This window comes from Globicephala melas, chromosome X (genome assembly GCF_963455315.2).
Source record: "Globicephala melas chromosome X, mGloMel1.2, whole genome shotgun sequence".
NCBI classification, from domain to species: domain Eukaryota; kingdom Metazoa; phylum Chordata; class Mammalia; order Artiodactyla; family Delphinidae; genus Globicephala; species Globicephala melas.
In genome coordinates, this window is record NC_083335.1 from 113,424,925 (window position 1) to 113,450,143 (window position 25,219).

General features: G+C 42.4%; 2 protein-coding genes across 2 annotated transcripts in view; one reads left to right on the top strand and one right to left on the bottom strand.

Moving 5' to 3' along the window:
* The window catches only part of GRPR (gastrin releasing peptide receptor), a 285,213-nt gene that overhangs the window by 90,515 nt on the left and 169,479 nt on the right, over positions 1 to 25,219 (bottom strand). The gene's annotated exons all lie outside the window — the stretch shown is intronic.
* On the top strand, positions 4,932 to 9,534 carry LOC132594481 (uncharacterized). The gene is made up of 2 exons (XM_070044737.1): positions 4,932 to 9,209; positions 9,273 to 9,534. Exon 1 carries the CDS (start codon positions 5,415 to 5,417, stop codon positions 7,191 to 7,193), a length of 1,779 nt encoding a protein of 592 aa, XP_069900838.1. The 5' UTR covers positions 4,932 to 5,414; the 3' UTR covers positions 7,194 to 9,209; positions 9,273 to 9,534.

A 25,219-nucleotide genomic window follows, 5' to 3' on the forward strand; every position in this document is an offset into this window, starting at 1 on the left:
CTAAGGTATTGCCTGTGGGGATTCCATTGTATTTTATAAGTAGATATATACATCATGGTTGCTATTACAGGCAGTAAGTTAATGATTGAGGTATGTTCAGGAAGCAGCAGGAGGCCAAAGGAGACCCTAGAGCCAGCTGGAGGAAGAGGTTGGTTAGAGAAGGTTTCTAAGAGATCATGAAGCATTGATAGGCAAAGGAGAGGGAGGAGGCTTCACTCCAGAGAACAGGTGGAATAAAGACATAGAAGTAAAATTCAGTGCAATGGCATGTGGAGAAAACTATAAACAATTTGATGTTGTTGGGGTACAAAATGTAAGGCATAGATGAGCAGTAATGTCCTACTGTATAGCACGGAGAAGTATCTTCACTATCCTGCAATAAACCATAATGGAAACGAATATATAGGTATATGTATGGCTGAATCACTTTGCTGTACAGTAGAAATTAACACAATTGTAATTGTGTGCCAGCCCCCAGATCTCCTACCTGACACTGACTTACTACTTGAAACTTTATTTATTGCACCATGTTGGTGTGGTGGGCAGGGTGGGGCCTGCCCTAGATATAGGGGCCCTGCTGAGCGGTTCCCCACCCCAGGTGCCGGGTGCCTGACCAGATTCCCCCCAGTGCTGCTGCTATCCCCATGCTACCCAGGCCTCCACCTCCCGAGGGAGCCTCCAAGAGCCTTGCTGTTTACATGGAGCCATTTAAGGCTTTGAGCAGGGGAGTGGCATGGTCCCAATTTCCTCTTAGAATGATTCATCTGGCAAGCAGAATAAAGGTTAGATTGGAGAAGGGAGGTTAATTAGGATGCATTTGTAATCCAGGCAAAAGATGATCAGGGCCTGATTAGGGCAGCCATCACAGATTTAGAGAGGAAAATGTGGAATCAAGAAATAAAAACAGCAGGATGTGGTGATTCATGGTGTGGGGGAGCAAAACTTGTCACTCCAAAATGTCTCTTTGGCAAGCATATTATTTCAAGTTGAAAACAATCATAGCCCAAAAGACTCAAGGAGAAACTTTGACCTTCCCACTAACTGCCCAAGAAATTTAGACAGAGAGCCTGTTACAGGAATAGAGCTATCAGCAGACATATCTGCGAAGAATATGGACTAGGTGTGGTGGGGGAAACTCAGAGATCAGAGTCCACTCTGTGTCCCATTGTCTCCGCAGGGCCCAGCAAACATTTACTTACAAAACATTTGCTTTCCCATCTCCATGTGAATTGCCTTCCTCCCCTTGGAAGTCCCACACCCTCACCACCAACATCCTCTTTTGTCTTCAGCTGAAGATGGTACTTAAAGTAAAGGTTTTGGCCATTTGGGCGAGTGACTCGGTTTTCCTGGGTCTCTCCCATGTACACATGTTATTAAACTCTGTTTGATTTTCTCCTGTTAATCTGTCTCACGTCAAGTTAATTCTTAGACCAGTCAGAAGAACCTAGAGGGTAGAGGAAATTTTCTTCCTCCCCAACAATGGGATGTTGGGGATCAGGACAAGGGAAGAATCAAGGCTGTCAACCGGAATGGGTGATGGGTGATGGTGACGCCACCCACTGAAACAGAGAATACAGAAACAGGTTTGCAGTACAGATGATAATGAGTTTATTTTATAATACTTTGAGTTTGTGGTGTGGGACTCGAGGGACATTGTTCCAGCTAATGATTAAGAACTCTCCAGACAATAGGGGCTTCTTAGACAATGGGTGAATTTCCAGGATGTCCGGCCCCCTTCCGAGAAGGAGGGAGATAACAAAATGTAAAAAAGGTGTCTGTCAAAGACCAATCAGGCAGCTGGGGACAAGTTCCCTCTCTGGTCCGAGCCTAAGCCGGGACCAATCAGCAGGAGAACACAACCAAATCTATAATTTACATACGGGGAAATGGGAACCTATAAAACTGACATATTCGCGCCCAAAAGGGTTCCTTCTTCGACCTCCTACGTGAGGACCAAGGAACCCCGGTGCACCGGCCTTCAATAAACCTCTTGCGTTTTGCATCGGCTTCCGACTCTTGTTGTTTCCTGGGCGAGTCGAAACTCCTAGGAGACCGCGCAGGTCTAACATTTGGGGGCTCGTCCGGGATTCCACTCGCCCCGGACCACAAGAACATCGGGAGTTGGAGGTACCAGGTAAGCTCGAGCTTGATTGTCTGTTTGTCCCTTGTTCTTTGTGGGCCATTATCGGAGGAAAGCCGTAAGAATCGGCTTATTATGGAATCTGTATCGGACCTCTGGCTAGGCAGACGTGCTAATAGCCGGCGTCCATGAGCCCTAGGGGACGCCCTGGTGGCTCATCTGGAAGGAGAGGCAAACTCTGTCTCCCCTTCACTCGGTTTCGGCAGTTCCCTTGGTGATAACTGCCATCTGAAGAGGTTTCGGTTTTGAAGCGAGCTCGCGGTGGCCCATGTGTATATGTGTTTCGTGGAGTTTTTAACTGTTTCTGTATTGTGGTCTATTCTTCTTCTCTGACGGACGACAATGGGACAAACTATGACGACTCCTCTTTCCCTTACCCTAAGCCATTGGACCGAAGTTCGGGCCAGAGCCCATAATTTTTCGGTAGAGGTAAAGAAAGGAAAGTGGCAGACTTTGTGTGCCTCTGAATGGCCAACATTTCAGATAGGATGGCCCCCCGAAGGATCCTTTTTATTAGACAAGATTAAGCTGCTGAAGTCTAAGATATTTAATATAGATCCCCACGGACATCCAGACCAAGTACCATATGTCTTGGTCTGGGAAGATTTAATTCTCTCCCCACCTCCGTGGGTCCGGCCCTTTGTTTCCTCAACAGGTACGTCCGCGCACACATCAGCAGCGTCGGAGATATTAGCCTTAAAGAAAAACCCCAACACGGAGAAGCTACCCGACGCCCCGGATCCACCGAAGGCGATTTATCCTGACCCGCAGTCCGATTTGCTTCTTTTGGATTCCCCACCCCCTTATCCTCCGGCCCCAAATCCCCTACCACCTAGAGGACCCCCAGCTCCACTGCCCTCGGCACCAAAGGAACCATCCATGATGGAAGAAGAAAGGGGTCCCTCAGCGGGCACTAGGAGCCGGAGGGCTATCTCCCCGGACTCCACTGCCCTACCTCTTAGAGAATATGGCCCCCCCGACGGCCAAGGGAATAGACCTCTCCAATATTGGCCCTTTTCCTCTGCAGATCTTTATAATTGGAAAATGCATAACCCAACTTTTTCCGAAAATCCACAGGCCCTTACCGCTTTAATAGAATCTCTTGTTTTCTCCCACCAGCCCACATGGGATGATTGTCAGCAGCTGCTTCAGACTCTCCTAACGACTGAGGAGAGGCAACGGGTTCTTTTAGAAGCCAGAAAAAAAATGTATTAGGCGCCAATGGGCAACCTACCCAGCTGCCTAACGAGATTGATGCTGGTTTCCCACTCGTCAGGCCAAACTGGGATTTCAATGCCCCGGAAGGTAGGGAGCGCCTGAAAATGTATCGCCAGGCTCTGGTGGCGGGTCTCCATGGAGCGGCCAGACGGCCCACTAATTTGGCTAAGGTAAGGGAAGTAACTCAGGGGCCCCAGGAATCGCCAACTGTGTTCCTGGAACGTTTAATGGAAGCCTTTAGACGCTTTACCCCTTATGATCCAACTTCGGAGGGACATAGGGCTACTATAGCAATGGCTTTCATAGATCAAGCGGCCCCTGATATTAAGAAGAAATTACAGAGGCTAGATGGCTTGCAGGGATTTTCGCTTCAGGAGTTAGTAAAAGAGGCAGATAAAGTATATAACAAAAGAGAAACAGAGGAAGAGAAGGAAGAAAGAAAGCAGAAAGAGCAGGAAGCCCGTGAAATAAGACGGGATAAGAGACAGGAGAGGAATTTAAGTAAGATACTGGCCACTGTGGTTGGAGGAAGAAATATAGGGGATAGAAATAGGCAGGAAGGGCGAACGGCAGACAGAAGGCGGCCATTAGACAAGGACCAATGTGCCTACTGTAAAGAAAAAGGACATTGGGCGAGAGAATGCCCTAAGAAAAAGAATGGAGGAAGGCCAACCAGAAACAAAATCTTAACATTGGAAGAAGACTAGGAAAGTCAGGGCTCGAACCCTCTCCCCGAGCCCCGGGTAACTCTTAAAGTGGAGGGGGAACCTGTTCAATTTTTGGTAGATACCGGAGCCCAGCACTCCGTCCTTCTCCACTCAAAAGGTCCTATCTCAGCTAAAAGGTCATGGGTACAAGGAGCCACTGGGAATAAACAATATTCATGGACCACACGAAGGACAGTAGATCTTGGGATTGGACGAGTAACCCATTCATTTTTGATTATTCCGGAATGCCCCTATCCTTTGCTGGGAAGAGATTTACTCTCCAAAGTAGGGGCTCAAATCCACTTTCAGCCAGAAGGTCCCACCATAACTGATAATAAGGGAAGGTTACTTCAAATACTGACTATGAAATTAGAAGATGAATATAAATTATACGAGCAGCCTTCATCCTCACGAGTTAATGTTACTGATTGGGTAACTCGGTTCCCTCAAGCCTGGGCAGAAACTGCCGGAATGGGGATGGCCAAAAATCGGCCCCCGGTGCTAGTGGAACTCAAGGCAACTGCCACCCCAATAACGGTCCGTCAATACCACATGAGTAGAGAAGCCAAAGACGGTATCCGTCCCCATATACAGAGGCTACTAGACTTGGGCATCTTAATAAGATGTCAATCAGCATGGAACACCCCTCTCCTGCCGGTAAAGAAACCAGGAACAAATGATTATCGGCCGGCGCAGGATCTACGAGAGGTAAACAAACGGGTGGCAGACCTGCACCCCACAGTTCCAAACCCTTACAACCTCCTGAGCACTCTTCCACCTCAACATACGTGGTATACTGTTTTGGACCTTAAAGATGGCTCACGGAGAGCAGAAAGGATACGATGGCCCAAATTCCGGCTCCCAAAAGCGCCAGGCAGGTTAGAGAATTTTTGGGGACGGCCGGATTCTGTAGACTATGGATTCCAGGGTTTGCTGAGCTGACGGCCCCATTGTACCCCCTAACCAAAAACAGCACTCCTTTCGTTTGGGGCGATAAGGAACAACGGGCTTTTGACCAAATCAAACGAGCTTTACTTTCAGCTCCAGCCCTAGGACTGCCAGATGTAACCAAACCTTTTCATTTATATGTGGCCGAAAATAAGGGCATTGCAAAAGGAGTATTGACTCAGAAATTGGGTCCCTGAAATCGCCCAGTTGCTTATTTGTCAAAAAAATTGGACCCTGTGGCATCAGGATGGCCCACCTGTTTAAAGATAATCGCTGCAGTGGCCGTTCTAGTCAAAGATGCTGACAAACTAACTTTAGGACAAAATCTAACGATAACAGCTCCTCATGCCCTGGAAAATGTAGTCCGTCAACCACCGGATAGGTGGCTAACTACTGCCAGGATGACCCATTACCAAACCCTGTTGCTAAACTCAGATCGCATCAAGTTTGCTCCAGCCACAGGACTCAATCCAGCCACCTTGCTACCTGATCCTGACTTGGAAGGCTCCACCATCATACATGATTGTCAGGAAGTACTAGCCGCAGCACACGGCAGTAGGCCAGATCTGATGGACCTGCCCCTCCCTGATGCTGATTTCACCTGGTTCATGGATGGGAGCAGTTTCCTGGAGGAAGGTAAGCGTCGAACTGGGGCAGCCGTGGTAGACGGAAAACAAGTCATATGGGCAGCGGCGCTACCACAAGGGACCTCAGCCCAACGAGCTGAATTAATTGCCCTGACGAGGGCATTAGAGATGGCAGAGAATAAAAAAGTAAACATCTACACAGACAGTAGATATGCGTTTGCTACCACTCATATCCACGGTGCCATTTACCAACAGAGAGGGCTACTAACTTCAGGTGGCAAAGAAATTAAAAACAAAGACGAAATCGTGGCTTTGTTGACTGCACTCATGCTTCCTACTAAAGTCAGTATCATCCACTGCCCTGGACTTCAAAAAGGAAATACCCCAATAATTAGGGGAAATAATATGGCTGACAAAGTGGCCCGAGAAATAGCATCGGGAGAAGTCATTTTAGGACTGTCAGATAAAGTTCCTGAAAAACGAGGCCGCGATGAAGAAATCATCCCGGCCACAACAAAAGGAACTTTGTCCCCTCAGCAAGCAGAATCCATGTTACAACAGATGCACAGATGGACACATTTGGGGACTAAAAAGACGGTAGCCTTGTTACAAAAAGCCGGGTACGAAACCCCTGGAATGACAAAATTAGCTGAACAAATTGTGCAGGAATGCGTCCCATGTCAACAGGTAAATGCTCACAAAGGGAAACTTGAAACTGGAAAGAGACTCAGGGGGGACCGCCCAGGAACTTACTGGGAAGTGGACTTTACCGAAGTGCGTCCTGGAAGGTACGGTAATAAATACCTTTTAGTTTTTGTAGACACTTTTTCAGGATGGATAGAGGCTTTCCCAACAAAGAAAGAAACAGCTGCTGTAGTAGCCAAGAAGGTTTTAGAAGAAATTTTTCCTCGATTTGGAGCATCAAAGGTAATAGGGTCTGATAATGGTCCAGCCTTCGTCGCCCAGGTAAGTCAGGATGTGGCCAGATATTTGGGGACTGATTGGAAATTACATTGTGCCTATAGACCCCAAAGTTTAGGTCAGGTAGAAAGAATGAATAGGACTCTAAAAGAGACCCTAACTAAATTGTCCTTGGAGACTGGCGGTACCGATTGGACGGTGCTCCTTCCTTTGGCCCTATTCCGGGTTAGAAATACACCTTCCCGATACCATCTTACTCCTTTTGAAATATTATATGGTGCCCCGCCTCCCCTCCTCACTTTAGGAAAAGAAATAAAACCTGATTGTCAAAATAACACTGACTTATATGCTAGGCTACTGGGACTCCAATTGGTCCAGAAAGAAATATGGTCCCAACTCGCCAAGGCCTACCAACCGGGAACACCGGGAGAAACTCATCCTTTCCAAGTCAGAGACTCCGTATACGTCCGTCGGCATCGAACCCAGACGTTGGAACCTCGATGGAAAGGACCATACACCGTCCTCCTCACCACCCCAACGGCCATAAAAGTGGACGGCATCGCTGCCTGGATCCATGCTTCACATGTGAAGGCTGCACCAGCGACGGCATCATCAGGATGGCGGGCCCAAAGAACCGACAACCCGCTCAAACTCAAGCTTCTACGAACCTAAGACTTATAATTTTGGTTTTACTGCCTTTACTGACTGTAAGTGATTTTAGCCCTCACCTCCCCCAACGTTTAACTTGGCAGGTAATTTCTCAGACTGGAGATGTAACCTGGTCCATTAGTCATACTGCACCCCCCTGGACCTGGTGGCCAGATCTTTTTCGTGATGTTTGTAAATTGGCTATAGGAGCACCTTATTGGGATACAGAAGATTCTCATGATATGAACACTGCCCCTTCCAAAGTTTCGGAAACTGATTGGTTTGGGCCGGGTTGCAAAAATGCAGGCAAAAGAATGATGCTTGGTATCCTCACTTTCTACGTATGCCCCGGGTTCCCCCGCCCTTGATCTCTGAATTATAAATGTGGTGGAACTGAAAACTTTTATTGCAAAAGCTGGGGATGTGAAACTACCGGGGATACTAATTGGAAACCCACCTCAACTTGGGATTTTATTACTGTAACGGCTAATTATTCTCATAATGAGGATACCGGACACCGGAGTAAATGTTCAGGATGGTGTCATCCCCTTAAAATTTCCTTTAGTAATCCCGGAAAAAGAGATAAAAAATGGATAAATGGTCATTCTTGGGGCGTTAGATTTTACATGAGGGGATATGATTTAGGAATATTAATGACCCTTAAGCTAAAGATTGAGACTCCTTCTCCTATATCAATAGGCCCAAATCCCATACTTGGCCCCCCTTTGCTTCCCCCGGCCCCTTCAGCTACGTCAACAAAGAATGAGACTAATGAAACCTCTGGATCCAAAGAACCCACAGTTAAGCCTGGGACTCCTCAGGATAGGATGCTTTCTTTGGTGCAGGCAGCCTTTACGGTTCTCAATGCTACAAACCCAGAGGCTACAAAATCATGTTGGCTTTGCTATGCTGCCCCTCCCCCTTATTATGATGCTATAGGATATAGCTCCAACTATACTAATTCTACCTCCTCCGACCAATGTCGATGGAAGCAAGAAGGGACCAGTAAATTAACCCTGTCCTCGGTTTCTGGAAATGGTACTTGTGTAGGAACACCTCCCCAGTCCCATAGACACCTTTGTCATGATTTCAGCCTCCCTTCAGGCTCAGGATATCTTGTACCTCCTCAAGATGGATGGTGGGCATGTAACACGGGGCTCACCCCTTGTGTCTCTTTAGAGGTTCTTAATACTTCAGCTGACTTTTGTGTGTTAGTGCAATTAGTCCCTAGACTTATCTACCATTCAGACTCATCCTTTTTAGATGAATATGTAGAAAAAACAAAAGAGAACCTGTAACCCTCACATTGGCTGTCCTTCTAGGACTAGGAATATCTGCCGGGATAGGAACAGGAACCACAGCCCTCATACAACAACCCCAGTATTATGCAAGTTTAAGACAGGCTGTAGACATCGACCTTCGAGCATTAGAAAGTTCCATAACTCAACTAAAGGAATCACTCACCTCACTTTCAGAAATGGTGTTGCAGAATAGAAGAGGCCTAGATTTGCTGTTTCTTAAAGAAGGGGGATTATGCGCCGCTCTAAAAGAAGAATGTTGCTTTTATATTGATCATTCAGGAACCATTACCAAAACCATGGATAAACTAAGGGAACGCTTAGATAAAAGGCAAAGGGAGAGAGAAAACGAAAAAGGATGGTTTCAATCATGGTTTGATAAGTCCCCCTGGTTTACCACCTTAATCTCTACTCTGTTGGGACCTCTTATTGTTTTATTGTTGATTTTAACTTTTGGACCATGTGTTCTAAATCGCTTGATAGCATTTATTAGAGAACGTATCAGTACTGTACAAGTTCTAATGTTAAGACAACAGTACCAAAGTTTACGAACAGAAGGTTGAGATTCCATGATTGGAATCAATAGTCACAAGAAAAAGGGGGGAATGTGGGACTCGAGGGACATTGTTCCAGCTAATGATTAAGAACTCTCCAGACAATAGGGGCTTCTTAGACAATGGGTGAATTTCCAGGATGTCCGGCCCCCTTCCGAGAAGGAGGGAGATAACAAAATGTAAAAAAGGTGTCTGTCAAAGACCAATCAGGCAGCTGGGGAGAAGGAGGGAGATAACAAAATGTAAAAAAGGTGTCTGTCAAAGACCAATCAGGCAGCTGGGGACAAGTTCCCTCTCTGGTCCGAGCCTAAGCCGGGACCAATCAGCAGGAGAACACAACCAAATCTATAATTTACATACGGGGAAATGGGAACCTATAAAACTGACATATTCGCGCCCAAAAGGGTTCCTTCTTCGACCTCCTACGTGAGGACCAAGGAACCCCGGTGCACCGGCCTTCAATAAACCTCTTGCGTTTTGCATCGGCTTCCGACTCTTGTTGTTTCCTGGGCGAGTCGAAACTCCTAGGAGACCGCGCAGGTCTAACAGTGGTACCTGTAGGGGAGATAGCCAGAAGGCAGGGTATATACACAAGTTTCAAACTTGAAGGAAGGATCAAGGTTAGAGATACAAATGTACAAGGCATCAGGATACTAAAGGGGGCAGGGGCAAAGTTAAGATTTCTAAGGTAGAAATTTCAGAATGAGAAGGAAAATGGGCTAAGAATGGAACTTCATATTCCACAGAGGCATATGTATAAAGACAATATACCATAAAGATGGTACCACATGTAAATGGGAAAAGAAAAGTTGTTTAATAGATGACATTGGGGGGGAAATGGCTCACGAATGAAGAAGATAAAGCTGTACTAATGCACACACTAATACACAAATATGAAATGTTAAACTACAAACTTAATAGATGAAAAAGCAAGAGGATATCTTTGCAAATTAGGAGTGGAGAGCTCCTTAAATAAAACTTCACAAGCATAAACCGTAAGACAAAGCAGTGTGATTAATTGGATTTAAGGGAATCTGTGCAATGAAGAACAGCATGAACAACATCAATGAACAAATGACAAACTGGAAGAAGATATGTGCAATGCCTAAAACCGACAAGGAAGGAATAGCCAACATTTTCAAGAAACTCCTAAAAATGAATTAGAAAAACGCAGCAAGCTTAATGGTACATAGGCAATTTACAGAAATCAAAAGCCAAAGGGCCAACAAATAACATGAAGAGATATGTAAATCCATTTAGATATGTAAATCCATGAAGAGAAATGCAAATCAACACAACAATGCTCTATGGCTGGACAATCACTGGCAACAATAAAGCAGCTGGATAACGCCAGGGGAAGGCAGGATGCAGAGACGCAGGGATCCTCGTGCACTGCTGGTGGGGCAACCTGGTGAACCTGTTCTCTATGGCCATCTGGCAGAACTGTGCCAAACTGTACAATTTTGTCAACTTGTACAAGACTACTCAACATTGATAAAGCGCATGCTATTTGACACATACATTCCTCTTCAGGAATCATCCTGCAGGGGGATTAAGAATCTAACAAGTGTTAAAAGTTGCTGTTTAACTCCAAGCTCAGGCTTCTCAACTCAGCAAGATTACCATCCTCTCTTTGCGTTCTCTGTTCCCAGACTGTCCTGGAAACTGACTCCAGCCAGTTATCTGGACCAATCATAAGGCTCACCTCTTTTGTTTTCTGTCTCTCAGAGTTCACATTCTTGTACTGCCTAAATAGAATGTCTGAAAACAGTTGTTTTATATGTTTTATCTTATTTTTTAGTTGTTTACAGTGGGAGGACAATTCCTATAAAAGTGAATCCTTCATGTTTTTTTGTTGTTGTTGTTCTATAAATACTTATTGGGGGAAGGGTGGGGGAATTCTTTATGATTTGAAAGAAAACTTTAACCTAAATATTGTTGAATAAATGATTGAATTTTTAAAAAAGCTGCTGTTTAAGAATAGTTACTATAGCATCATTTACAATTTAAAAAATTGGTAAAGACTTAAATGTCCATAAATAGGCACCTGCTAATTATAAAGTACTCATACTTAGAAACAAAAAGTATATTCAGCTTGAATGCAAAAGCACAACTTCTGGGATAAAGAAGCAATTTTCCCAGTTCAGAATCCCACGTTTTAGTTATGGTATAGTTCTCTATGACAGCAGTTGGCAAACTTTTTCTGTAAAGGGACAGAAAATACATATTTTAGGCTTTGTGGGCACATGGTTTCTATCACAGCTACTCAAATCTGTCATTGTAATGTGAAAGCAGCCACAGATAATACTTAGCTAAATGAGCACAACTGTGTTTCAATAAAACTATATTTATAAAAACAGGCAGCAGGCTAGATCTGGTACACAGCTATAGTTTGTCTACCCCTGCTCTATAGAATAAGGAGATCTTTATGAGTCCTGGTTCTGCAAGCAGTTAGTTACTCTTGGGCAACTTATTTCTTCTTTCCTATTTCACCTCGTTGTAAGAATTAAATAGCATATATGAATACAAATGAACTACGAAATGATATAAAAATATAGCCTGCGGGACTTCCCTGGTGGCACAGTGGTTAAGAATCCACCTGCCTGTGCAGGGGACACAGGTTCAATCCCTGGTCTGGGAAGATCCCACATGCCGGAGAGCAACTAAACCCGTGCACCATAACTACTGAGCTGGCACTCTAGAGCCTGCGAGCCTCAACTACTGAGCCCGTGCACCACAACTACTGAAGCCCACGCGCCTAGAGTCCGTGGGCCACAACAAGAGAAGCCACCACAATGAGAAGCCCGCACACCGCAACGAAGAGTAGCCCCCCCTCGCCGCAACTAGAGAAAGCCCGCGCACAGCAACAAAGACCCAACGCGGCCAAAAATTAATTAATTAATTTAAAAAAAAGACCACTGCCAAGATTTAAAAATATATATATATATATATATATATATATATATCGCCTGCTTTTACCATTTCCAAGTGTTTCTATTGTTACATTTATTTCACTACAGCCTTATGACCCACCTCTGAAGGTAAGTATTTGATGTGCCTTTATCTGTCTGAGAAGCCTGTTAAATATTCACAAATCATTCTACACAATGCTGGTCTTTGTTCACAGTCTTGTAACCATGAGTTTTTAGCAAAGTCTATTCAGATCATTCCTGGATTATTCCCATTTTTATAATAATTTGTAGAACTGCGCAGTCAGACAGATGCCTATGCTTAGAAGGACTCGATGCTTGGTATGGGATTACCAGATACAAACCAGTAGATAAGCAACAAGGATTTAATGTAGAGCACAGGGAATTATACCCAATATCTTGTAATAACCTATAATGGAATATAGTCTGCAAAAAACCGGAATCACTATGTTCTATCCCTGAAACTAACACAATATTGTAAATCAATTATACTTCAATTTGAAAAAAAAACAAAACAGACTCCATGCTTGGTGTAGGGGAGGAAATATAATTTTCCTTCTGCCCTTACAGGTTCTTGACTGAGACACCTCCCCACAACTCGTAATAAAAGACACATTAATAGGAGAAAAACAAACAGAAGTTTTATAACAAGTATACCTCCAGTATAGGTGGGAGAGACCCATGACCCTAACCCTAACCCTAACCCTAAACCCTAACCCTAACCCTAACCCTCCAGCTAAAGACAGAAGATGCTGGCATGGGGAAGACCAGTTTGGGGAGGTTATCAGGCAAAGCACAGTAAACAAGGATGAGGCTGTACACAGATTTAAGTCTCTGCCTTCCTCATCGATAGGAGTTTCTAGAGATTTGGAGTCATCTTTCTGCTCCCAGTCCAGAGAAGGAGACACCCTTACAAATGGAGATTTCCTTTATAACTGTAAATGTCTCTTACAAAAGGGTAATTCCTACTTGGTTTCAGAGTTTCTACTGTGTCTGCTGTTTATTGAAAATAACCAGTTGAAGATAATCCTTATGCCAAAGAGACATATTTGGGGTTGGCAAATTCTGTTCCCCTCCATTGGTTTAATGTTCTGTTGTTGCTGTCTTGAAATTCTTAATAATTTTTGAACAAGGGCCCCTGCATTTTCACAAATTATGTAGGTAGTCCTGCTCTTACGCACTAGGAAGAAAAAGTAACTTTCCATTTCACATTTATAACACCTCCAAGCCACACAAAATGTTTGACAGTAAGAAAACTTAGATGACCTTTATTCCTATAAAGGAATTTCTGTGTGTGACCGCACAGAAATGTTTCCTGTATTCTTTCATCTCTTGAGTCTGGTTTCCCTGCAGAAAATTAAAAGGAGGAAAGCTCTTTAAATTATATTAGGCTTATGGACACCCCCCACCCCAAATTGGCAGAAATAAATAGCAGATTTACAGATGCTCAGCTATAAATACTAAAGGGTATTTTTGTCCGCTTACTGGAAATATAAAAAGACTTGATCCATAAAGGTAATCATAATAAATATTTTTCAGTGTTATGACAGTATTGAGAATGTAAAACCAAGTCATAATTATACACTATTTGCATAGTTATAAATAGCTTAGTTATTTTGTGGTCAAAATGCAAATACATACTGTCAAAGTGCTAAATTAAACGCTTCCTAGGAATTTACCCTGCTATTCACATAGAAGGCAAAAAAGTGTGCTGGTTGGAACGCTCTAGTACTCTCCTGATACTGTCTGGCACACAGAGGAAAATCAGTTGATTGTGTTTGACCAGAAAGCAAGCGTGAACAATGATTGATTCTGTCTTAGAAGAAGAAAGGAAGCTGCTGGTGGGACACAGGCATTGTCCAACAGCGATGGCAAGGTCTCACTGGTCAGCCTTTGATTTCCAAACCACACTGACCAGTTTCCAGCGCTGACTAGTTTCCAGCAATCCGCAATAAGGTATTCAAAAGTAAACAGACAGCTGTGTTTTTTAAAGGTCGGGGGAGGGGCTACTCCTTTCTTTTTTTTTTGCATCTAAAGTGATTTAATGATGATAAAACCAATCACAGAGGAACAGGATGCCGAGACTACACTTTTCCAGCATCTCTATGTACCTAATCCACTTAGAGTCCAACCTCAAATAAACTCACATTTGGAGGGTGGGAGGAGGCGGCTACTCTCGTGTCTTATTTACCATGAGGATAAGACACTCCTGTTTTAAAGAAAACATGTTTAGGTACAATGAGCCAACCTACTTTTTGTAAGTAAGTAGCTTACAAGTCAAGGGAAGACAAAACAATATGACTTCAATAGTACTCAATACAAAAGTTGTTTAAAATTAACTTTCTACACTCAGGTAGGCCAATATTTGCTAGTGATGTAGCCCCAGAAATGTTACCCTTAGATTCATCCTTGCCTATTTATGTCCCAAAGAAAAGAATGCTCTAACCTAATTACAGACATTGTATACTTGCATATACTTAGGTATAAATGTACATATATATGCATATATATATATATATACACACACACACACACACACACACACACACATACACACACACACATATATACACACATATAGTAGCTGTGAATATTTCAATTTCTCCTATGTTACATAAAAAGCATTGCTCAGTCATGGCTATTTCTTTACAATTTATAATATTCCTACTGATTTCCGTGTGCATATCCAAGCAGCATTTCTAAAGTTTATGTAGGTGTTTCCCTTCTTCCTATTCCAGAATTTTCACCATTTACCTTAAAAATGTTAACTCTTCGTGAAATCACAAATAATGTCCATTTAAATGATTAAAAGTCTTTAGCTGAAACACAATTAGTCTAGAAATTCTTTTGGTACAGCTTTGGATATGAAGGAAGGACTCCTTGCAGATTGATTCAGATCAGTCAGTTCTGAATATTTAAAACTTTAGAATATATTGCAGCATTTAGGTCTTGACATGGATTCATCCCATCATTTATTTTAGCAATCCAAGTTTCTCTGTATCTCATGGCTGGCTAGTTCTATTCTAGGACTTTTATCTTTCAGTAAAGTTGGTAAAAAATGAGCAACTTTCATCCGGAGTCTTTGTGGGGAGTCCCTGCTTTCTGAAAAGTCATTTTTATCTGACATTTTCTCACCTAAACTTCCCATTAACATCTATAGTGCATCATGCCATTACAGTGTCATGTAGCTTGAGTCTTCAAAAAAAATTTTTTTTTGATTTATTGGTATAATGTTTAGTATTTTATTAGGTTTTAGGTTTTGAAAATTACTACTCTCTGTATGATATACCAGAATTCTTGATAAAGAATTCTTGCTAATCAGGCCAGATAATAAAGAAATGTTCTATTCTAAGAAATTATACAAGTCAAACACTCATTTTCTTCATTTATGCTCAAGGGTAAGTTACATAGGCTTTTTTTTTTTTTTGCCTCTGGCTCAAAATTAATTTTAGTTAAATGGGGAGCTGATCCACTTCTTTAAAAATCTTTTTTTAGGAAATTTAAGTATAGTTGATACAACTTAGTGATTCAATATTTTAAAATCTTTTTTATGGACTTGAGGACACGGGGAGGGGGAAGGGTAAGCTGGGACAAAGTGAGAGAGTGGCATGGACATATATACACTACCAAACGTAAGGTAGGTAGCTAGTGGGAAGCAGCCGCATAGCACAGGGAGATAGGCTCGGTGCTTTGTGTCCACCTAGAGGGGTGGGATAGGGAGGGTGGGAGGGAGACACAAGAGGGAGGAGATATGGGGATATATGTATATGTATAGCTGATTCACTTTGTTATAAAGCAGAAACTAACACACCATTGTAAAGCAATTATACCTCAATAAAGATATTTTAAAAAAATCTTTTTTAACCTATTTGTAGTAGAGAATCTATACTGAAGAAAATTTTAGACCTCCACTGCAGAACACAAAGAATTGGAATCAATTTAAAGATGTATTAACTTAAGAATATCGTCTTTCTACTTCTATCAGAAAATAAAGTATGATAAAATGACTATAATGAAAACAGTTTGATTCAGGCACTTAATAGAAAGATCAATATAAAAAAAGAGAATACAGAAATAGAGTAAAATAATTCAAGGATTTAGTAAATGATAGGAGTAACATTTTGTATCAGTAGCAAGAATATGGATTATTCAATAAATTATATTAGAACAACAAAATACCTGTCTGGGGAAAATAATAAAATAAATTTATTTCTCACTCCCTCCAACAAAAATAAATTTAAGAAGTATTAAAGATTTTAATTTAATAAAAAATTAAAGCAAATACACAGGAAAGTTCAAGTTGTCTTTTTTAAAAGTATAATCTTGAGTAGGAGTGGCTTTTCTAATTAAGATGCAAAACCCAAAGTCATAAAACACGAGTTCTCAACCTTGGCTGTACATTAGAATCACCTGAGGAACTTGTAAAAAGTTTCAATCCTTAGACTCCACCTTGGACAAAATGAATCAGAACCTCTGGGGATGGAGTCCAAGTCTCTGTTTTGGTTTTGTTTGATTGTTTGTTTGATTTATTGATTGATTTTTTAAAATGTCTCTGGGTGATTTTAATACACAGTTAGGCTTGAGAACAATTGCCATAAAATAAAACCTTCAGATTATCTTGCATATCACTCTGGAAACTATCTCCGATATTCTTTGCCAAGAGGGGCCCAATTGTCATTTTTACTTTGCAGCTGCCACACTGCACCCTTCTCTCTCAGAGGCTTGCTACCTTCTTGGCCTTCATCCAGAAACAAAAGGACAGACCCTTTCCACCCTCAGAATGTTGAAAATCTTTTAAGGGTCCATCAGTAGGGATGCTGGCAGGAAACAGGAAGGCATGCTCAAATTGGGTAATTTGAGAAGAATTTAATAAACAGATTGTGTACAGATGGATTCATTCATATCTTGATTGTGGTGGTGATTACATGTGATAAAATTTTATAAGACTACACACAAACACATGAGTGAACGTGAAAACTGACAAAATCTGAGGAAGGTCTATAGTCTAGTCAATAGTATTGTACCAGTGTTTTTTGTCTTTTTTTTTTTTTTTTGCGGTACGCGGGCCTCTCACTGCTGTGGCCTCTCCCGTCGCGGAGCACAGGCTCCGGACACACAGGCCCAGTGGCCATGGCTCACGGGCCCAGCCACTCCACAGCATGTGGGATCCTCCCGGACGGGGGCACGAACCCGCGTCCCCTGCATCGGCAGGCGGACTCCCAACCACTGCGCCACCAGGGAAGCCCTGTATCAGTGTATTTTGATACCCTTATATATGTAAGATGTTATCATCAGGGGAAGCTGGGTGAAGGTACACAGAACCTCTCTGTACTATTTTTGCAAGTTCTTGTGAGTCTTTAATTTTTTCAAAATAAAAAGTTAAAAAAAAGAGAGAGACGTATATGAAGATGTGAGTTAAGGAGCAGGAAAATCACACAAGGGATGCTGTAGCAACCCAGAACTCAGCAACCGGTCCCAATTTCCCCTTCCTAGGCCTGAAATAACAAGAGAGAGGGTGAGAGCACAAGCACAGACTGCATGGAAAGGGCTATCTGACACGTACTATGACCTTGAGACAAGGGATGCCGGGTGGGCCAAGACATGGAGTTCATTGAAACTGAGACCTGGCTCATTGTCCGAGACTGAGCAAAATTAGTTTGGGGACCTGAGAGGAACTATAAAGTTTGAAACAGCCACTGGAATGGAATTTAGGAGGTAGGGAAAGATTTTATAGGGAGGCAACCTGGGAAAAGTAAATAATTGCCAAACACATTCATTATCACACTTTAAGCTGTATTAATCCTACCAGCATTATATGATTGTATTAGTCAAGGATCTTCAGAGAAACAGAACCAATACGAGTTATATATATAATTTACATAAATATATTCATGTGATCATATGATTATGGAGGTTGAGAAGCCTCAAGATCTGTAGTCAGAAAACTGGACACCAGGAGAGCCAATGTGTAGTTCCAGTCTGAGTCCAAAGACCTGAGGACCAGGAAAGCTGCTGATGTAAGCTCCAGTTGGAAAGCTGACAGACTCAAGACCCCAAAAAAGCTGATATTTCAGTGTGAGTCTGGAGTCTGGAAAAGACCACTCCCCTAAAAGCACTCAGGCAGGAGGAGCTCCCTCTTACTTGTGGGAAAGTCAGCCTCTTTGTTCCCTCCAGACCTTCAACTGATTGAATGAGGCCCACCCACGTTAGGGAGTACAATCTGCTTTAGTCAGTCTGCCAATTTAAATGTTAATCTCATCCAGAAATACCATCGCAGATACATCGAGAATACTGTTTAACCAACTATCCGGGCACCCTGTGGCCTAGTCAAATTGACACATACAATTAACCACCATAATTATGGACATATAACTTTTTCTTACCAAGGAGTAACTCATCAGAATAGATAATTGAATGCTCCATTACTTTGTTTCACTCATAGTGAGATACTGCAAATAATAAAACCCTTGGCTATTGTCACTGGAGGAGTCAGATGATACTTTAAGATAAAATACATTTTTCTCTCATTTATGCTATCTTTTCCCTAAGAGCTGGAAATTGACTTCAAATATGTTTTGCCTTGAGTAATAACTTGGAAATATACTCACTGGCCTAAGAAACTCATCTCTGCTTTGGGTTGGCCCCAGTAGGATTGTACTCATATGTGCATATAACATTCCATCAGTGATCAACCTGATACAAACCATACAGGGCTCTTAATCTAAGAAATGGTGACTCAGAGATGTAACACTCTGGGCACTTATATTGCCTATGGTTTTGCAAACCCAATATTACTTAATCTTTTTAGAAGAGTGCGTAGCTGACCTTGAATCCCATTGTGCGTGCCACAAACTGTAGCCAAGATATAACTTTTAATACTACTGTCGTTTTTGCACTCAAGAGGCTACTGGTTTCCTCCTGGTTTCTCCATAAGCAGGGAAGCTGGGCTGAAAGCACATACTTAGGATATTGCTCTTTGGTATTAAAAAAAAACAGGTGTATGCTGTATGCATGGAAAATACTTCTTTTCATGTGTTTGTTTATTTAGTCAACCTATATTTATTGAGTACCTAATATGTGCCTGGAACCATGGCATTGTAGGGGAGCAAAATTTGCCACTCCAAAAAGTCTCTTTGGCATGCATATTATTTTGAGCTGAAAACAATCAAGGCTCAAAAGACTCAGGAAGAACCTTGACCTTCCCCCTAACTGCCTAAAGAATGTAGATGGAGGACCTGTTCTAGGAAGGGAGCTGTCACCATACATAACTATGGTATGAACCAGGCATGTAGACAGGGTGGAACCTAGCCAAGTCTGTTTGTTAAAATTCCTCTCTGTGTCCCACTGTCTCTGGCCCAGCAAACATTTGTCTACCAAACATTTGCTTTTCCATCTCCATGTCAATTGCCTTCCTCCCCTTTGGTGTCCCAAACCCTTAACCCCAACATTCTCTTTTGCCTTCAGCTGAAGATGGTATTTAAGATGAGGGTTTCGGCCTTTTGGGTGAGTGACTCAGTTTTTCTGGGTCTCTCCCATATATACATGTTATTACACTTTTGTTTAATTTTCTCCTGTTAATTTGTCTCACGTCAAGTTAATTCTTAGACCAGCCAGAAGAACCCAGAAGGGTGGAGGAAAACTTCTTCCTCCCGGACAGCATGCTGTTTTCTGATAATCAGGAAGCTAGACCATGTAGGACCTCCCTGTAGCCCATGGATATCCAGAGTGAGATAAGAAGCCATATTCAATTATTTTTACAAAAAAAAACACCTTTTTTTATTTTAAAAGCAAAATATAATGATTAAACTATTTTTAAGATAGATACATAGAGCAAGTTTTAAATCAACTGAAGAAACTTAACAATAGGTTTTATCTGTGTCCAACACATCCTAAGGTGACTCCCAATGAGTCACACCCTTGTAATAACTGACCACCCCCCTCATTGAGTGTGAGTGGGAACTGTCGCTTGCTTCTAACCAACTGAACATAGCAACTGTGCTGGGATGTTGTAATAGGGAAGAGTTGGATCTGTTTCTTTTACTTTAACTTGCTTTTCGTTGCTTTTGTTACTATACTCACTATGTTACTATAGTCACTAAAAGGATGCTATCTATAGCTGTAAGCATACATTATGGCCTGCCTCTGGGAACCCTGCCCCTCTGCCTGAATGCTAAACTAAAGTGCTTTTGTTCAGCTCACAGGGAGACATTCTGACCCTGTCCACCTGTGAATGGCTGTAAAAAGAAGAAATTAATACATCCCCTCCCCGAGGCTGGCCAAGCCAGGAGATACTTTGCAACACTAATGGCCTTTTTAATTTATTTCCTCACATCCTCCCCCTCTCTGTTCTATAAAAGAAAGTGGCATCCAGACCCCAATAAGATGGTACTCTGGGATATTAGTCTGCCATCTTCTCGAATGCCCGGCTTTCTGAATAAAGTTGCTATTCCTTGCCTCAACACCTTGTCTCCTGATTATTGGCCTGTCATGCAGCAAGCAGATGGAGTTTGGATTCGGTAACAATGTCATTCTCTTGACTACTTCATGTTACATAAGATTCCGTCTCAGCGGACTGGAGAGAGAGACTCTCCCGCTGGCCTTGAAGAAGCAGTCATGTTGTGAACTGCCTATGGAGAGGGCCATGTGGCAGGGAACTGTGGGTGGCCTCTAGGAGCTGAAGGCAGTCTCCAGCTGACAGGCAACAGGAAGCTGAGGGCTTCAGCCCTACAACCACAAAGACCTAAATTCTGCCAACAATACGTGAGCTTGGAAGAGGACTCCAAACTCCAGATGAGATTGCAGTGCCAGCTGATGCCTTGATTGTAGCTTAGTGAGACTCTTAGCAAAGGACCCAGCTAAGTAGGACCTGGACTACTGACCCACAGAAATTGTGAGTTAATAAATGTGGGTTAAGTCACTGTGTCCATGGTACTTTGTTATGCAGCAGTAGAAAACTCATACACACTCTAACCTTGGTTTTCTCCTTAAGCTTAAATGAAACTTTTATTTTTCTTTTTTCAACTTTCCTGGAGCCAGTTCTCTCTTAGGGCTTATTCATGAGCTCAGGGACATTGGCCAGTTCAGCATCAAAAACCCTCTTGGCTTCTCATAAGCCCAAGTTTCCCGGTGAATATTCCTATTGCCACAGAAATACTGTCATCAGGGACATTGATGAGGGAAGTGGGAGACATGCTGTCAGTATTCTTCTGCGAGAAAGTTCTTTTTTTCTTTCCTACCTTCATGGTCTCTGTTTTTATGGCTCTCTTGGTTTTCTTAGAGGAAATAATGTCTGAAATCACTTATGTTGATGCTAAGTAAATAGGCCTGTGCTATTCATTTTCATAGAAGACTGGAGTTTATCTAACACATTGTTTGACATAGAACAGGCATGTAATAGCCCCGGTGTGAAAGCAGTTTTCTAAGAGGTAAAACACTGAGATAAATCAGATTGCTCATAAATTGTGTGCTGAAGTGACAATCTAGCTGAAGGGAAATATTGCAAAGTATCAAGATTATAATAATGGGAGGGAGCATGAGGGGATGTAGTGGTCACTGTTGCTGCCCTGCCCAGATCCTCAGCACTGGCTGGGGCATCATCCTCCAGCTGTTGTGATTATCAGCTGCTAACAGATCACAGCTGCCCCCTTTTAGAATGGGTTTTGGTCAAAAGAAAGCTGACTTATGCAGGAAGTCACACACACACAGCTTACAGCCAAGGACTGTCTGTTGACTGCCAAGGATATTAAAAAAAGCCAACTCCCTTGCTTCCATATGGGACCACACTGTGGTACTATTCATGTTGCAGAGCTCCTCATTGGATCAGGCTGAGGCTGGTTCTCAGCTGAGACCACATTTAGCTTTTTCCTGCTTTCCAAAGTCAACTCCTCCTAAGAGCGCTCCCTCAGGAAATCACTTGCACAAGAATCACCATTTTGGGCTTCCCTGGTGGCGCAGTGGTTAAGAATTTGCCTGCCAACACAGGGGACATGGGTTTGATCCCTGGTCCAGGAAGATCCCACAAGCCGCAGAGCAACTGAGCCCGTGTGCCATAACTACTGAGCCTGTGCTCTAGAGCCTGTGAGCCATAACTACTGTAGCCACACACCACAACTACTGAAGCCCGCGCGCCTAGAGCCCATGCTCCTCAACAAGAGAAGCCACTGCAATGGGAAGCCTGGGCACCGCAACGAAGGGTAGCCCCGCTCGCCGCAACTAGAGAAAGCCTGCGCACAGCAACAAAGACACACCCAGGCTAAATAAATAAATAACTTAAAAAAAAAAAAAAAGAAAGAATCACCATCTCAGGTTCTGTTTCCAGGGAACTTAATGTAAGACAGAGAAGCTTCCTGTGTGTTGATAATGTTCTATTTCTTTTCTCTTCTCATTTAACAGCTTTATTGAGATATAATTCATATACCATACAATTCACATATGTCAAGTGTATAATTCAGTGTGTTTCTGTAGCATATTCATGGGTTGTGCAACCATCACCACAATTTCACTTTCAAATATTTTCTTCCCCACTAAAAGAAATCTGGTACCTATTAGCTGTCATTCCCAAACACCCCTCCCCACCCAGCTCTAGGCAACCACTAACCTACTTTGTATCTCTAGGAATTTTCCTATTCTGGACATTTCATATAAATGGAATCACATGGTATGTGATCTTTTGTGACTGGCTTCTTCCATTTAGCATAATGTTGTCAAGATTGTTAAAGCACTTTGTTTCTTTTTATTGCTCAATAATATTCTATTCTATGCATATACCATATTTTATTTGTCCAATCATCAGATAATAGACATTTGGAATGTTTCCACTTATTGATTATTAATAATGCCGCTATGAACATTCATGTACAAGTTTTTTGTGTGGACATGTGTTTTCACTGGATCAATACCTAGGAACAGAATTGCTGAGCTGTACAGCAACTTATGTTTAACTTTCTGAGGAACTCTCAAACTTTTTTCCAAAGTGGCTACACCATTTTACATTCCCACCAGCAATATATGAAGGTTACAATTTCTCCACATCCTCAACATCACTTGTTATTGTCCACTTTTTTGATTATAGCCATCATAGTGGGAGTGAAGTAGTATTTCATTGTGGTTTTTTGTGTTTTTTTTGCGGCACGCGGGCCTCTCATTGTCGTGGCCTCTCCCGTTGCGGAGCACAGACTCCGGACGCGCAGGCTCAGCGGCCATGGCTCACGGGCCCAGCCACTCCGCGCTATGTGGGATCTTCCCGGACCGGGGCACAAACCCGTGTCCCCTGTATCGGCAGGCGGACTCTCAACCACTGCGCCACCAGGGAAGCTCTTCATTGTGGTTTGATTTGCACTTCACTAATGACTAATGATGTTGAGCATCTTTTATGTGCTTATTGGCCACTTGTATATCTTCTTTGGAGAAACGTCTACTCAAATCCTTTGCCCATATTTTAATTGTGCTGTCTTTTTATTATTTAGTCATATGCATTCTTTATATATTCTAGATACAAGTTCCTTACCAGATAAATGACTTGCAAATATTTTTATCATTCTGTGGGTTGTCTTTTCACTTTCTTGATGATATTTTTAATGTACTATTTCTTGACTTGGCTGTGGTTACATGGGTGTATTCACATTGTGACAACTTATGAAAATTTATGCTTTTCTGTTTTTGTTACAATTGAATAACAAATGCTTTTTGGTTTCTTATTATCACTGTAAGACTATAATTTATTTCTACTGTTTTCTGATGGAGTTCAGAACATGCTACCCCAAAATATGGCACTTTGGCATACTGAATATTTTAAGCTGAGGGAATATGAGAATTGACACGTGTCAGAACTTTCTGACCGTCTCCTGACGCAGATCATAAAAACCCCACATAAGAGGTGCCCTCCCTATACCCAAAGGAAAGGAGCATCCTTATCTCTGAAGACAAATGGACACAAAGAGTAATCTGAATGAACAGGCCTTGCTAAGTTTTGCCCAGTTTACTACACTTAGCTCATGCTCTTTGTCTTCTCATATCTTTCTATGACTTTCCAGTCTTCATCAAACCTAGCATAAAAATATTCAGGTTTAACCTTCTTTGAGTCTTAATTTCCTTGTGAAGACTCCGAGGAAAGTTAAAACTTAAATAAATTTATGTTTTTCTCCTGTTTATCTTTGACAGTCTAATTTCAGACCCAGCGGGGGACCTTAAGAGGGTGGAGGAAAGCTTTTTCCTCCCCATGCATTCCCTTAAGTCATGTCAAAGAGATCAGGCAAAGATCATGGAACGTTTCTATAGATGAGCTAATCTGTATCCTTCATTCTCAAGGCATGAAATAAGAGAGTAATTAGGGCTTCCCTGGTGGTGCAGTGGTTGGGAGTCCGCCTGCCGATGCAGGGGACACGGGTTCATGCCCAGGTCCGGGAGGATCCCACGTGCCACGGAGCGGCTGGGCTCGTGAGCCATGGCCGCTGAGCCTGCGTGTCCGGAGCCTGTGCTCCACAACGGGAGAGGCCACGACAGTGAGAGGCCCGTGTACTGAAGAGAGTAATTAAGTGGTGGTTTTATTGTCATCACCACATTTTACATTTCAACTTTGCCTGATTTATCCCAAGTCACCTCAGTATATTAACAAAATCCATTCCAATATCACTCTTGTCAACATACATGGGTGACAAAATTCCATAAATCATATGATTTGCAACTTCATATTTCAGGGCAGGAGATAGATTTCTCAGAGACCTTATATTCTCTGTGGTCTTTTATATTACCTAGTCTCTTCTCTTCCTCTGATTTATTTGTTGAACAGCTACTTACTTAGTTTCTACACGTGCTGAGCACTATGCAAGGCGCAAGATATTTGGTGATAAACAAAGCAGACACAGCTTCCAGTGTGATGATATTAAATGACAAACTGCATATTGAGAGCACTATTTGTAACTGTGGCAAGGGTTAGGAGGAAAATGTACAGGATAATCTGAGAAAGTGGAACAAGAGTCCCAAGTTAGATTTGGGAGTAAGGGAGAGCCTCTGTAAGACTATAACATTTAACCGATGTCAAGGAAGAGATAGAGTTAGGCCAGCAGAAAGTTGAGGATTTGTCAGAAGGAATAAAGAACATGTAAGAAGTCCTTGAGGCAAGAGGATTCTAGAGCATGAGATGGACTAAAAGATTAGTGTGTCTAGAACTGCACTGTTCAGTATGATAGCCACTAGTCACATGTGGCTACTGGACACTCAAAATGTGGACACAAGAAAAAATTTGAAAGAATGCTTTATTGATATCGATA